At 38.8% G+C, this 15,930-nt stretch overlaps 1 protein-coding gene across 3 annotated transcripts in view; it reads right to left on the minus strand.

Annotated features, from left to right (window-relative positions):
* Window positions 1-2,012: 2,012 nt before the first annotated feature.
* CABIN1 (calcineurin binding protein 1) overlaps window positions 2,013-15,930 on the minus strand; it is a 123,173-nt gene continuing 109,255 nt past the window's right edge. For all 3 annotated transcript variants that reach the window (XM_085305832.1, XM_085305833.1, XM_085305831.1), the window contains 3 exons: window positions 5,936-6,100; window positions 3,892-4,118; window positions 2,013-3,408 (listed from right to left, as the gene is read on the minus strand). In XM_085305832.1, the coding sequence (XP_085161958.1) occupies window positions 3,265-3,408; window positions 3,892-4,118; window positions 5,936-6,100 (536 nt within the window). In that variant the 3' untranslated portion in view covers window positions 2,013-3,264. The remainder of the gene's footprint in view (window positions 3,409-3,891; window positions 4,119-5,935; window positions 6,101-15,930) is intronic.

The raw sequence follows: 15,930 nt of genomic DNA on the forward strand, positions 1-15,930 counted from the left end.
AAAAACTCCACCCAAATAACATATATAGAGAAGCAATATACTTCAGTAGCTACCATTTATTCATCTGGCACAATATTACAATGAAATCTGGGAACACAGCGATTTCAGAAGCAACGGTAACCCAGTAAATCCTGAAGACCAGATGCCTTATTTATATTTGCTATGCAACTCTGAAATGGGACAGTTGATGATTTCAACCTTGTCTATACTGGRATTTCAAGGTGTTACGGCTATATTTAGGACAAAAAGCAAAGAAATTGCAGCAAGTAAAATCAGAGCTAATTCGGTTTTACCATAAGCTTTTTCTTCTTTTTCTTTTTTTTAATTGTGTAAAACTATACTGTCAGGCTTCAAAGGAGTAAATACTTCTGTTCACGCAGTTGAAGCTCCTGCTCCAGGAWCCTGCAGGGATGGTGCTCCAGACAACCAGCGATCCTGGCACCTTCTCCCCAGAATACAGTTCCCTGAATCAAACAATGACTATGTAAACCGTACTCACCAGGAGAGGATTTCACACACGGGAAAGACGAACRGGTCCTTCGGCAGAGATCAGCAGTAATACTCATCATGGATGGTGGCCCACAACGGAGCAATACAGTGTGTGGCCACTAGCAAAAGAGCAGGATTTGAAGGTGGTGGTCCAGGTAAACTCATCAGTCTCGGTACCTTTCTCAGCTTGAAAAATAAAAAGTCCTCGAGCTACCTGAGAGCATCATAGAAATGAAAGATCACAGATAAAAAGCAGGAAAAAACAGTTAGGCCTTTTGAAAATGAAAACCAAGTTACACAGTTTTATAGTTTGAAGATTTAAATGAGTTCACAGTAGATCAACAATGTTCATCTCACTTTTCTCATAGGAACAGTTTTTCTCACTGTGGTAATTTTCTTTAAGCAGTAAAAAACAAAGCCTTCTCAAAAAACAAAGCCTGGGAATTGAAGAAGGATCAAGATTAGGCATTTTAGCAAGCACTGGAGGAAAAAAAAAATGCAAAATGCCTAGTTTCAAGGAGACCTCAAGAAGAATAAAGGAAAACAACAATTTTCAGTGGTCAAATTCCATTAAGAAGTAGTCTGTGTTTTTAAATACGAGGCCCAGACTAACATTAATGAAGATTTTCAATGTTTCARAACTATACTAAAAACAGTCCAAAAAAATCAAATCAAATGCTCAGTTTGCATGCCACATACCTGTGTCAAATTTTGGACCAAAGAATTTATAGGTGATCTTAAAGTTAGCCATAYACTTAAGAATATTTATTAGCCAAAAAGCCTAAACAGGCTACGCTACTTAAGGGAAAAAGCACTAATTAAAACTACATCCTCCAAGAATGTTTAGCACTGAAGTTCATTTTTTAATTGTGTTACATTTTCATTAGAAGCTGATTTCCTTTTTGTSTTTCCTGTGCTATCTTCTAAAAATAAAGATTGTTACTTTTATTTTCCAGACCTATATGAGCCTGTTTCCAGTCAATGCCTATACAGTATGCTATGCATTGTATTTATAGTAACTTACACCAAATGAGCAAACACTGAAAACATTTTACTACTGAAAATATACATTTGCTTTCACCTCTCACTTACCCTGACCTTCTCCACGTACCACTTGCATGCTGCTCATCCATCACATGCAGTAAGTGAACAAGTTACATGAACAATTGCTACTACACCCACGATGGATGTGTTCACTCATTCACAAATTACATTTTGTTCAGAATGAACAACRTGGAGTACAAGAACAAACTTACAAGACAAAGTTTGATGTGGCTTCTTTTTATGCAGGGCCCGTTTGTATCTCAGTGCAAACCAGGAGCATGTGTGCTTGGAAGTACTGGCTGGCCAGGCTCTGGGTCATGTAAGATCAAAGCCATTTCAAGAGTTTTGGCAGTCTTTAGAAAAGGATTATTTTTTTCCCCTCCTCTAAAACCCTCTTACCCAGGAAATAAAAGGAAGGGAACAGTGGYACACTTTCCAGAACCACAGCATCTTGACCTCTCAAATCAACAGAGACAACAGTAAGTACATTTCAACTTTATTAGAAAAAAACAAAAGTTTATACAAAGTTCTGCATTTCACAGAAAACCACCTCCCCCCAAACACAAGGAAATCCAACATGACAAGCTGTATGCATTTTTTTTTTTTTATCATATACATATATATATGTGTGTGTGTGTGTGCGCATGTATTTGAGTGTGCGCGCATGTTTGTGTGTATATATATATATATATAGCATGACATGGACTTTTTTTTCCCCTATGGTTTGCATTCATTATTTTACAAAGTTAACATTCAGTAGAAAAAAAGATTTTTGTTACCATTATTTTCTCATATAAATAACTGTGAGCAGTCCCTCTTCAGATAGTTAAAAAAACACCTTTTTGTGTCATTCTGTAAAAAACAGACATTACTGAAATGGTACTGAAATCTTAAGGTTTTTTTCAATACCGCCATAAAAATATCATCTAGTCCTCAATTCAAAATGCTTGTCCAAGGCATTATAAGAGAAAGGACTGTAAGACGTTTCTGAAAAGTTCAGTTATTTAAGCCAACATTCAGGTAGATAATTTTTGCTGGACCTCATACATATGAGTGAAATGAGCACAAATGGGAGGCCAACCTYTCTGTCTGCCTGGAAAACCTGCTTCTTTGCCTTCTGTCACCTAGTCAAATTTTAACAAGGCATCCAGCTGTGCCACAGAGCTGACAGACTTTCAGCTCTTCCTTTTCACCCTGAACCAAAGCCACAGACTTCCTGATGCAACTGAAAAGTCTACCAGTTCAGCAAACTTTTACTCCGTTCACCTTAAATGGAGTTGCTGGCCTAATCATGGCATGGCTAGACAGAAATTAGGCTCTAGAAGGAAAACTTAACCAGGAAAATGAAAGACAACTAAAAGGTAGAAAAATGCTATAGAAAAAAAGCCACCCGACTGGCTCCCAAGGCTCTGGTTTGAAGCAGGAACAGTAGAGATGCAAGTTGCAGCTCAAAACATTCTTGTATTTGCAGAAGTTAAAGGTGACAACATGGTCCAAATGAATTAACTGCCTGGTAAACAATCATTTTTTTCTGTCAAGCACCATGATGGGGAGAATGGCGAAGATTTTGAAGGCAATACAAGCAGTAGTCGTGAGAAAGTAATGGAAGTGAGGAACACAATGATGTAGACTAAATGGAGAATAATGCCAACGAAGATGTTTCGCCTGCCAGAGATGCCGGCAACAAGAAGAATGGTTATATGGTTGGTGTTGATGATGGCCAAAATTCATTCATATGTCCATGTAGTCATCATCTTCATCAGTATCACTTTCCAGTGAGGACTCCTGGCTTGAGGTCTCTAAGATTTCCAAAGCTGGCTGACAAAGGCTCTCCTTCTTTACATTCGCTGCAGACTGAGCAGACAAAATAGCAGACTGATCCCAAAAAGAGAGAGAGAAAATATATTGCTAAATAGTCAGGATAAATCTGTGGTCACAGGGATAAAAACCAACTGGCTGCTATTCCTTCACATTCATAAGTCCTCTTATTTCTGTAAGTATATGACATCCTAATGTGAAACAACATAGCATTTACCAGTAGGCTTCCCCACAGTTAAAATTCTAGCAGCTCCCACTAACATAAGATTTGCAATTCTTGCACTGCTTCCCTCACCCATTTTTGTAACTCTTTCTAATCCCCTCAGGCAAGGGGCTGGGACAGCTGTGATTTCATCCACAGCCAGTATTTCACTAGTCCTTAAAAAATTACTCCTGCTAGCATCTCCTTCAATTACTTATGCAATCCCTGGTTATGACCTGGGGACAGGAACAGTTGGTCCTTTCACATAAGAATTTTATTGAGGGGAGAATTAAGTTAAAAACAATCATCTAAAAAAGTTAGTGTTTCCCTTTTATTACCTTTAATTTTTGCTTGGTCTCTTCTGAAATGCTGCCCTTTGGAGAAAGGAGAGTGGGAGTGGGTGGAGTGACAGTGATCTCAGGTGGAAATTTGGTGATAGATGAAGGTATGAAAAGCTTTGGCATGTTGGGCAGAATGCGAGTTTTTACACGAGTGCCATCTGTCTTGCTCTGCTGACTTCCCAAAGTCTGTGAACTGGAGCTGAGCTCAGGCTTGGAACTGGAGACTAAAGAGAAAATAAAAAAAAAATGTTAGGAAGCTATCTATGATTTCAGATGTCGAAGAAGGGGAAACAGTTGATTGTTAGGCCTATGGCTGGCTGAAAAGGTCTTTCTTCAAGCTTTGCTTAATTAAGCCTCAAGAGTCTACAGTGAAAATTGGAAACTGGTTGTAATTTTTAAAAATCTTATTGGACAGCAGAAACTCAGCCTGTCCATGCCAAACAGGACAAACGACAGTGTAGCCTTGACCCACTTACATTTAGTTAGAAGGCTACTGCAAACATTCACTTGTTTCAGACCCAATCATCTTATCGTGGCATTCTCTAACGCTTGCCACTAAGTAATGCAACAAATAAAGTTGCTTACTTTTATCTCATGAGGCTTTTTTAAATTTCCTCCTCTACAGTATCATCTTTTCTCATTTTTGAGATGTCAGCTCCTACTTCCTRTCCATTCACATTGTCAAGCTTCCCCAGCCATGTTTGATTTTCAAACAAGATCATGGTGCTTTCCACTAAAGGAACCCCACAGTTCCATAGCTGCCCTCACAAGTTAAAAAATATATATGGAAACACCTGTCAAAATTATCTCATTGTTCTCTGCTATACTGCCGTAAAAATCTCCTTTTGTTGTGAAGTCCAAAAGAAGCAGCAAGATGCTGGGTGTGCTCACGACACTTTCTACCACCATTTAGCACTGTCACATCATCTCTTTGTTCTTCACTTCTAGTGCATGAAGCAAAGAGGGACCTGGCCCTTCCTCAGATGCTATCACATTACAAAGAAGCATGTACATGCAACGATARTCAGTACAGGACAACATTTTTACATTCAAAACTGAGACTCCATTAACAGAGTTTTATTAATAATGCTGCTTCATGTACAGTCAGAAATATTTAATATTTAATTCTATGAATTAAAACACCAGAGTCTATCTCAGATTGATAATAATGATAATAATTCATATATTTTTTTTCAGATTCAGTCTTGTCAAGTCTCAATAACATTATCCACTCTCTTGCAAGTTTCTGAGACTGACAGGACTACTTAATGGCAGCAAAATAAAATGCCAGCTTCCTGATGCTATTTTGAAAAACCAAACAGTGGCAGAACTAACTACTAAAGGATGTAATATTGAATAGTATGTTTTCAGCAGTATATAAGAATGTAAGAATTGCCACACCAGCTGAGGCATGAATTTCCATAAGGTTCTGTGACCCATCTCCAAGTGCAGCCAATCATTTCAGAGTAGAGTGCCAGGAATGTTGCAGTAATCAGATACAGGACAATCTGCTTCTCACAAAAAATGACAGATACACACAAGCAAGAATATCTGTCTAGAGTATGTCCTCCTAAAATACCATGTTTTATTTTTTTCCAGTTAAAATACCACCTCTACTTTTCTTGGGAAGGAGGCAGAGGAGAAATAGAAAGCTTTAACAATTGTAAGGCTAGGCATTACGTTAACCTGACTTAGTACGAATATTGCAAAAAATCGTTTCCTTCTGCTAAATATTCCAATATTGTTTATAAGAAGCACAGACTATAGCACGATAGCTAGGTACTGGCTAGGTTTTGTTTGGCTTTGCTGCTGTGGTATTTAGTATGAGTCATACACCCAAAAGAATAACCATTAAGGGACTACAAGGCACTTCTCCAAGAAGCTGGGACATTGCCAGGCATGCCTGTAAACTCTGGAACATTTGAGTGAAAGGAAGGCAGAGAAGCTGAGGATTATGCATCACAGTTATCCAAGTCTCTACATATTGATACTCATTTAACCACTAATTTCCAGAATTATAAGCAGCGTAGAAGTTCCTTACGTTGGGTAGAAACAGGTCCTGAGCTTGTGCTGGTCACCGATTCCACTTGCCAGCACACAGGCTCTGGTGATGGTGCAACTGTAGCCATTTTCATCTGCTGACAAAGTCGTGACTCTTGCTGCTGAAATCCAAGTCCCTCCAAAGGCACTTCAAGCTCTTCTTCCTCTTTATTAATGAAACAAAAATTCACAGATTAAGAGGTATCTTGATTCCCTTCCTAAGCCTCTGTCCTTTTGTTGTCTAACCAAGTAGAAATTTTTTTTTTCCTTTAAAAACACAGTTTTGGTGTCATCAATTCAAATTCCTGAAAAAAATCAAGTTGCATTTAAAAAGCTGAGCAAAGAATTCTGGTGCATGACATTTTGTTATCTTCACACAACTGCAAGAAACAAATACATCCAGCTGACCATTAACCTTCGCAGACCTGAGGGTTGAAACACCCGTCACCGAGGCAGAGCAAAAACTATTACCCTTAATAAGGAGCCAGCTGCGGTCCAGACATCTCACTGATCTGCAACCGCAGATATATACTGTATTGAAGAGCAGCTTACTGGTAGGTAAGATTAATTACTGTGAACATCCAGTTACAGGACCAGATCCTGTTTAACGTAACTAATATGAAGTTATACTAAATGCTCATTTTTCACTGATATGCCTCCTGTACCCCTATAAATACATGAACTAATCTAAAATTCCTACCTTCTGCCATTCTAGGATCTGGAATGATTCTAACTCAGAATTCTAGTGTGTGTTCAATCTCTTAATTCTATATCATCTGTATTTACTTTTAAATTAATGCAATGTTAAACCAGTTTTATTCACATTGTGCTGCATATTGTACATAAGAGAAGTAATTTTCACCGAACTACTGTGAGCTGCTAATGACAACCCTTTCTGGGAGGGCAGACAGGAATAGCTGCTAGCCTTCCAAGGCCATGGACACATGAACAAGTTCTTAWTTTCCAATAAAATGAAGATATTCTTCAAAAAACAAAGGACTATATATGCTGATTTGAATTAATTTATATTTATACAGAGTAAGGTGTGCACAGGCAACTATCACAGATCAGCTGATGCATTTTTCTTATGTCCCTGCTCTAAATCAGTTTAGGATTTTGAGAGCCTAACTTCTTAAAAAGGAATTATTTTTCAACTTTTATCATGAGAAAAATACTTTTTTCTCCAGAATTGTTGAAAAAAACAATTCTCCATCATCTTCATCAATGTAGATAAGAACTGGGAATTTACAACGATAATGATCTCTTGGCCAGGAGTCCTCTTTGCAGAACACACTTAAGACCACCTTACGGCTTAACAATGTGGCAAACGTCAAAGATGCAACTCTTTTAACGAATTACATTTTCTAGAGTTTGTGAACAATTTGTACAAAAAATGTTTACCAAAGGGGTTGCAAGTTCTTTCAGCCACTGATTTGCATAGGTAAAGAAAAAAACACCATTATCTAAAACTGGTAGCTGATAGGCAATACAAGCCTGAGAACAAATGAGTTCGCTTGCAGAGAATTCTCCAACGCTCCCAGAAAAGGAAAGGTCACGCACAAATCACAGCAGCCTCTGTTCTGCACTGATTCAAGTATCAAGCACGAAATAGGACGGTCTAAGAGATATGACTGTAGTTCCTGTCCTCAGTCCTCTCCTGCAAATTTCTCTATAGACTTTAAAATACAGCACTGGAAATATGATGGTAATTGTTGAATTTATACACGCATTGTATAAATAGACCAAATCAACTCAAAAACATCACAGAAGGAAATACTTAAACTACAGGAAGCTGGACTAGGAAAATCATAATTCGTTGCTTCTCTGTTTAATAAAGAGCAGAGAGCTGAAGCAGCATTGTGTGTACTTGCTGCCCTTTACACCGGACACCCGTATCGGTTAACCACAYGCTGGCAGAGCACAAGAGACTGGGTACAAGGCAGGCTCAGCCCTAAGGTGCCCTAGAGCCCATACGCACACCCCCCATCACACTGCCAGCTTCTGACGACGAGCTGCAGCCTAAACCCAGAGGACTTCCATAACCAAATAGCCACAAGACACGCTTTCAATTAAAAGATAGAAAGAAACATCATACCAACATCTGAAAAAAGCAAGATGACAATGACGATTTCAGAAGATTACGCTGCCAGACGGCCGAGAAGTCAATGTCCATCTAACTTTAGCACTTCAGACTCGCAGTCTTAAAAATCTTGGTGAGTACTAACTTACTCACTTATTTATTCATTTATCAACTAAGAATACAAAACAAATTGATTTCAGTAGATATAACTCTAACGAGAAATGAACTGTAAATCCCATAGGCTTAACTATACTGTTAGCTGAGACAGACTGTATGCAACTGCTAAATTGTATTAGGGACTTAACAGTTCACCATTCAGAATAAGAGCTCAGATTTGTATTACTGTCCAAGGATAAAGCTCTACCTCTTATGCTGATTATTACCTTTACTTAATTATAAGACATACCATTGCTTAAGTGGATTTGCTGTGCCTTATTTCTGAATTATGCCATGCATCCCCATACTGATAAAAGCTCTTCTGAGCTGTTGATCCCTAGCCAAATGCTACAAGACTGATATATGTCAACATCCTTTTAGCAGTAGTCAGTATGCTCATACATCTCCATCTTCCATACCATGCTGTTTGTTTTTATTAGTTCTGTAGATCTAGTTTTGTAGTGTAATAAAATTAGATCTCATTTCAATAAAATTATGTGTCAGCTGGTTTCCATATAAAAGTGAATGGAAATGAAAGGGCAAAAATCTGGCACACTAAACGTGCATTTCTATTCCTATACTTTTGGGAACAACACTTGTTAATATTATATTAGACTGTATCTTTCAGTACATGAGAATCAAGTACCACTGTCTGCTAATCAGTGCCTTGCTGTCAGAGGTGTTAAATACACAGTGATTCAAATCTACTCTTTGAGTGGGTCAACCTAATTTATTCTTTTGTGACTGTGCAATTTTGGCTTTTTGTAATAGTCACTTGGCAGTGGCATTATTTTAAAGTTTAAAATTAAGCTAATAACCAAATTATTTTTAAAAATCCTTGAAAATAACAAGAATTGGTTGTTTCAGGTGTATGTATCTCATAATTTGTACTAATGTTACTTTAATATACTTTAATATTGTTATCTATCGCATCTTTTTTTCCTTTTAGACAAAAAGGGCAAAAGACAGAAGAATAATCAAGAAGAAACACACATTTGGATTTCCTATAATCTAAAACAGATTTCTGAAGGGAGTATCTTGATATTTGTCCTGTGGAAGACACTGTTACAGCCCTGAGCACAATGTCCCAGATTTTCTAATAAAAACTTTCCCCAGGGAGGTAAAGACTCCACCAACTCATGAGCCACAATATTCTGCCCAAGAGCACAAGCAAACAAGCACAGCACCTTCTGAAGGTGTTCGGAAGCTCACATTTAATCTCAGTTAACAAATCTCTTGCTAATACACAGTACTTGCACTGTTCTGGCAGGTTTTCAAACATTAGCTCTACAAATCCAGCTTAAAATAAAAACAGTTTCTAAAGACGTAAGCTGCAACAGCCACTTGCCTCCAGGCTGAAGACGGGACAGGTCCTGTACTCTGGAGAGCCATTCAGCACTCTCGCTTTAGAGCACAACACACCAGTATTAAGCGTATAGAAAAAAACACAGATTTGCAAGGCATATTTATATCAAAAAGTTCATGTGCAATTGAGCACATGCTAAATTCTAAGAATTCCTTTTAGCCTTCCCCTTCCCAACAACTCTCTGAATATACACAATATAGTATACCCATAGAAAGAGGCACGTCATACCTTTCAACATCTCCCTGCTTTAGTGAGGAAGAAACAAGCTGAAAACAATTCAATGCAACAACCTACTCCAGCTTTCCTCTCCAACCTCTTTCCACTTGTTGCCAGGGTAACCAGTGTTTGCAGATGCCTATAGCGGGCGCCGGGGTTCATGACTTCATCACAGTTAATATTCTCTCTCACTCGCTCCCTTTATACACAGAATACACTAGATACAGATTATCCACACACTATAAACACGCATATTATGCAACTGCAGCAGTGCCTCTTACASTAACGACGCAATTTCCTTCGCCGCTCTGACGCGTACGCAGTGAAGAAGAACACCCGCAAAAACGTGCACTTGCAGGTGCGGAGAAAGTTGACAAGCAGCAGGACGGTACCGAGCTGCTCCGCTCCCTCGGCACAGCGGGCTCTGCCCTCCGGTTTCCTTCACTGTCACGTGCACGGAGACGCTAACATCACAAYGTTATAAAACATTTCAGCTGGAATTTTGAAAAATTCTTTTGTCATTCACTAAGCCTATTACATGACAACTGAAAACACAAGCCCCAGAAATGTGTCTGGCACCTGGAAAAAATGCTTTCCAAATGCTAGGGGTGGGAGGGGGGCAGCTTGAAGAACTAAAGCACAGATATGTTAAAGGATATAAGCAACTTAGAGTTCATTGCACAAAATAYGATTTCATTATAGGGATAAGGAAGAAACTGGGCTTGGACATCCAGAACAGAGTACTACCAGGATTTCAGAAGTGTATGCTTGGAGAAGCAAACAGACAACAGCTTCAAGTGCTTAAATAAAGCAMTTGCCCCGCTTGCCTTCATCCCTCTGTAAAATACTTCCCCCGCAGTTGCGCACGTCAAAGAAAATGCCTGAAAATACATTAATACAGTTTAACAGTTCCGTTCCACCTCGCCTTCAAAACACTTCAAAAGAGTAAGGGCCGAATTGTGTGCACCTGCAGACGCTAGGAAATACTTATTTTAACAGTCCCAATAATAACTGGTTTACTTTATATTGTAATGGCTACATAGAGCACCCGAAGTTGTGCACCGAACTCATTGCTACTAATTCACCATATGAGGCAGGTGTTAGTTATTATTTCATTCTTTGCTCATGGTGATGGAACGGAGCAAGTATCTTACCACATTTCCAAAGAAAAGTGCTAGTGTGTAAACTCTTCTGTATTCTACCTGCCTTGTGCTCCAGTGTGCTGGGAAGTAATGCATTTTTTTTTTCTTTCCTCCAAAGAGCAGCTGGAAAGCTATGTATGGAAAGCCTGAGTTTGAAGGAGCTCAGAGTTTCCTCATCCACTCTGCTATCCAGTCAGTGGAAAGACAGCTCTGGAGCAYGGGCTGGTCCAGCTGAACACAGGTCAGCTAAGGATGCTAGTCTATAGAAATAGTGAGGGCATCAGCCCTCAGACTGTCCCTGCCAGGAGGTACTGCCTCRCAGCAGGCAGCAAGGCTAGTTAGTCGATTAAGGAATGCAGTAGGTATACGTAGAACCTTTCCTTACACATTTTCTTTCTCCAGATTCATTCTAAGTATCTTGCCATGAAGTCACAGCAGTGTAAACAATTATTTGACGAGAAATGCCACATTCAGGAAATTAGATTCAATGCTAACACACAAAGCCATTTGCTAAAAACTCAGCACAAGAATAATTTTGGAGGTGAGAGGCTGTGGAACACAACTTCCATGGCCCACTACAATGAAAGAAATTCAGCATGGTGAACAGAAGTTTGCACTGTAATGACACAGCATTTCTTTCTAGGGTCCTACAAAGTGCACACAACTGTATGAGACATACCTCAAACCATCTCCTAATGCTGAGGTCAGCTGAACAACACATCAATGCTACTAAAATTTGAAATAGGTGGCTGCACTAAAAGTGTTTCCTGGAAATAGCGCCTGGCCATGCTAATTCCTCAGTTAGTTGTGCCCATTCTAGCAGTGCCCACAAACATTTCTTGCCATTATCACGATTCCTAGAGAAGATGCAGACAGCACAAAGGTATCTACATGTTGACACACATGTAGGTAAAGAAAAGCCCTAAAACAGAGTACTTCCACACCAATTTTCTCTTTCCTTTTTTTTTGTTAAACTTCGATTACCCCCCCCCCCAAAAAAAAAAAAAAAAACAAAATATACGGGCTTAGACCGAAAGAACAAGTTTGGTATTCAACCACACACTTTCAAGTGGCATTTTAAAAATACAGATAATTGATATTTACGTCTTAATGCCTGAATCAGCAAAAGCACATCATTTGGAGAGTATCACGTAGTAATACTAGAATATAGCAACAGTTTCTCATTTGTGGTCTACTGCTTGTGAATTTTATGCACTAGTTACCTGCTGAAAGCTGCAAGATCCTTCCTTCTCTAACAGTATTTCATTCTCCTTTGACCTGAGAACCAATTAAGCACAGTACAAATTAGCAAAACCAGCTGTTAGAACAGCATGGGTTTTGTTGTTTTCTTTTAAGAGATTTCTCTGAAAACTTTGTAAATAATGTAATACCTGCAGGCTTTCAATTAGATCTCTCTCCAGTCTTCATTTGTGCATGAGTATATCTAAGTTTTATTCTGCTGGCAGTAATCTAAAACTAGAGAAACTGAAATATGCTGTAACAATATAATGCCACTACCGTGTTCTTTTATAAATCTGTGTGGTCTCCAGAAGAGGTGTTCCCTGAGGGCAAGGTGTGCCGTAGGCCAGGCATTCTCCAAAATTTCCAGGAGGATCTAAGGGTAGGCCAGGCTTGCAAGCCTCCTGGATCACAAACCCTGTCCAGCCCACAGACTTTTCATCACATCACCRGCTACAGTTTTGGAGCTGCTGTCAGTGTCCTACTTATTCTTATTGATTTAACATGGATGCACAAAAATAATTATAGTTTTAATTTTAAAGGATTTTGTGTGATGTTAGATTGAATACATAAAACACAAGAAATTTGAAGGGTAAAGGTCAGAAATAGACATTAAGCRTTCTGAAAAACTTTTCAGAAATGAATTTTTTGTACTAGCAAACTAAATCAGGCATACTCCCAAGAGAAGAGGAAAAGATGTGACCGGCTGGTACTGTCTGAGCACAAGGCAAGAGGGATTTGAGAAGTCATTCACAAACAGGAAACCCCCTGCTGAAAATCAGTGGTGAAGTTGTTTTCAGAGTGCATTGACTGCAAAAAGTAAAAAGCTTCAAGAAAAATAAGGATCAGACAAGAAGTGAAAACACCAATGCCAACACAAAAGGTAGATGCAGCAAGAGGCTGGAGTAAAGACAGAGCTAGTTGAAGGCAGCCTAGTTTAAGTCTATTAGCAACTTTGCAATCACTAACTGGTGGATAGGAGCCTCTACCCGAGAATGCAATAAAAGGCCTGAGCTTACAAGTTTTTAAAGATGAGATTTTAAAGGCCTGGAAAAACTCAGTCTTGGGAACTGTAGAACAAAGCTATAGAAAACCAGCTTTGGTTTCAGTTTCCAGCTGTAGGAAAAWTCAACATGGAAGAACAAGGAGAAAATATGAATGGAAAATTGTATACAAGTACACACGGAAACAGAGTCAAAGAACACACAAATTTAAGAGAGCACCCTTAAACTAAAACTTACTCCTCACAGAGTTACAGGATGCCATGAATCTGAAGATACTGAGAAAGAAAAGATAGATCTTCCCCCCCACCTTTTTTGAGGTAAGCTGTAGAAATAAAAAAACTTCATGAAAAGCAAAAGGAATGCTAGATAACTGCTAAAAGAATGGTGCAATATGAAGGCTTGAATGAGGCCACAGACTTATAGTGAGTCTAATTTTTCTTTCAGTGTTTCAGCTTTTTAAACCATCTGTGGAGACCAACTGCACTAAGGCAGTTTTGACTTATGATGATTTTGACTTCAGCAGAAGAAAACCAAGACTAGACTGAGATCACAGTTAGGAGGGTTGAAAGTTACTTACTACTCTTAACAACTTAAAAAGTAACTGAAAGTTTGAATTCAATCCCATGGTTAAAATAAGGCATGGTGAAGAGGGGCAAATCCTGGGAGCAGTACTCTGAACTACGGGGCTCTGAAGATCAGAGTTTCATCTTTAGAAGTCTATGACGAACAAACTCAGAAYACACAGATTGCTATGCAGCTAAACACAGCTAAACGCAGCTCAGTTGGTTAGAGCGTGGTGCTGCTAATGCCAAGGTCGTGGGTTCARTCCCCRGATGGGTTATGCTGAGGGTTGGACTAGATGACCTCCAGAGGTCCCTTCCAACCTTACCATTCCATGATTCTATGAAATAAAGATGGCAACCTGCAATCTCCACTATTTCACCTAGAGATGGAAAAAGGGATTGCAGATATCCACTGATGTTTGGATACCTAGAAACTGCAAGGAATCAAAGTGAACTTTCGTGCTATGCACTGTTTTAATAAGACGACAGATGCTGTCAATACAAAACTAGAGATCTGGCAAATTCTTTGAAATGCTTTCCTCCCCACCTCAACCTTCTGAGGACTTGGCTGCAACCTCAGAATGGGCATCACGTGTTGAAATAAACCCTCCTACAGACTCCTGGGAGAAGATGCTCCTTACACCTCATGTAGAAGTGCTGGTATGAATCTAAAACCCAGCTAAATGCCATGTTTATACAACACTAATGAATGCTCAACACTCACCATTTCAAAATCCCCTCTGTTTTGAACATGTTTTTTAGGGAAACTATTGCTGCCCACACACTTAGACAAGTTAACCCCACTGCTCACTGTTACAACACTACCACTTACCCTTCCATGCAACCTTCCTCACCAGCATTTGTTTTTTTGCACTTCTGAAAGTCTAAAAGTTTTACAACTCATCTGTTGAAATATATTCACACCTCAACTTGTCCCGCTGTATCTAGATAATAAATATTTGAAATTATAGACACATATTTCATAGTTTATGCGCTGCAGCATCCCTGTATACTATGGAAAGAACTGCCTGTCTTCCTTAATTTTGAATTTCTAAATCAGGACACTTATTTCACTACCTCATCTCCCAATAATAGTCTGTTTTGTTTACTGTTAAGAGGCATTAAAATAAATTAATCTCAGTGAAGTATGAATTCTATGCATTGTTGGTCTCAGTAGTGGCTTGTTGAGTGAATGGTCTCATACTGTAGTAACTGTCAGAGTGCTGATAACAAGTTAGGGGGGAAAGTTATAAAGCAGAGAATTAACACTACTTTTGTTGCATTTGGATCACACTCACCTCTGTACACGGCCCTACCTCCCTCATGAAGAAAAGGGCCAGAGTGGTGGAGGGTTCTCACTTCCTTTGTGAAATGTGTCCTCACACACACAGCCATAAAGTGAGAGGGACAGTAAAGAGTCCAACAATTAAGAGATTTCCAACACCTGGAATAATAACCTTCTTTTCATACTGAAATGTCTGGACATTAAATGGACATGAATTTAATGGAGAAAAAGGGAAAAAAAAAAGAAGAAGTTTTACTCTTCAACTCTGATTTTATATTCCAATCTGGAAAAATGCTAGTTCTAAGCAAAATGCACAATTTTAAATAATTTCAAGTATAAAAATCCTCTCTTGCTGTCAAAACTTAGAAGCAAATGAATRCTTTCCTGTTCATTCCTTGTAAGAATCATTACTAGGATAAGGATAGTGAAGAAGAAAAACTCTCAAGGTTTTTCAGTAATTTAGAATAGTAAAACCCTGGAACAGTGCGACAGATTGGATGGGGCTTACCTTAATTGTCCTATTTTAGTTTCCCCAGAGCAAATTTTAGCCTGTGCTAAAGAAGGCTAACAGTTCCATGATTTATGCCTAAATGTAGAAGGCTCTCATGCTGAAATTACCACTGCTATCACTTTGCTGCTGGACTTCACCATGCTGTATTCCTTTTTCCATGCCATTCCTTTTGTTGGGTGAAATCACAGGAAATGATAGCAGTTAGTCCTCTCTTAYGTGGAATGCTCTCACATGAACAAGTAGATACAGGAGGAGGTTAGGAAAAATGACAATTAAATAGAGAGAAAAAAGATGAAAACCTTACTCGGAAAATAAGATGGGAGGAGTTTTTCACAGAAACACAGAGCTAACGGAAGGCAGATGAAAAAAGGGTAAAACAGAATTAGAAGTAACTCTTCTAAAATGCGGTGCAAAGGTAAGAGAATTTTAAAAAG

This window comes from Rhea americana, unplaced genomic scaffold, assembly GCF_003343005.1.
Source record: "Rhea americana isolate MKP2758 unplaced genomic scaffold, rheAme1 scaffold_227, whole genome shotgun sequence".
Classification (NCBI taxonomy): domain Eukaryota; kingdom Metazoa; phylum Chordata; class Aves; order Rheiformes; family Rheidae; genus Rhea; species Rhea americana.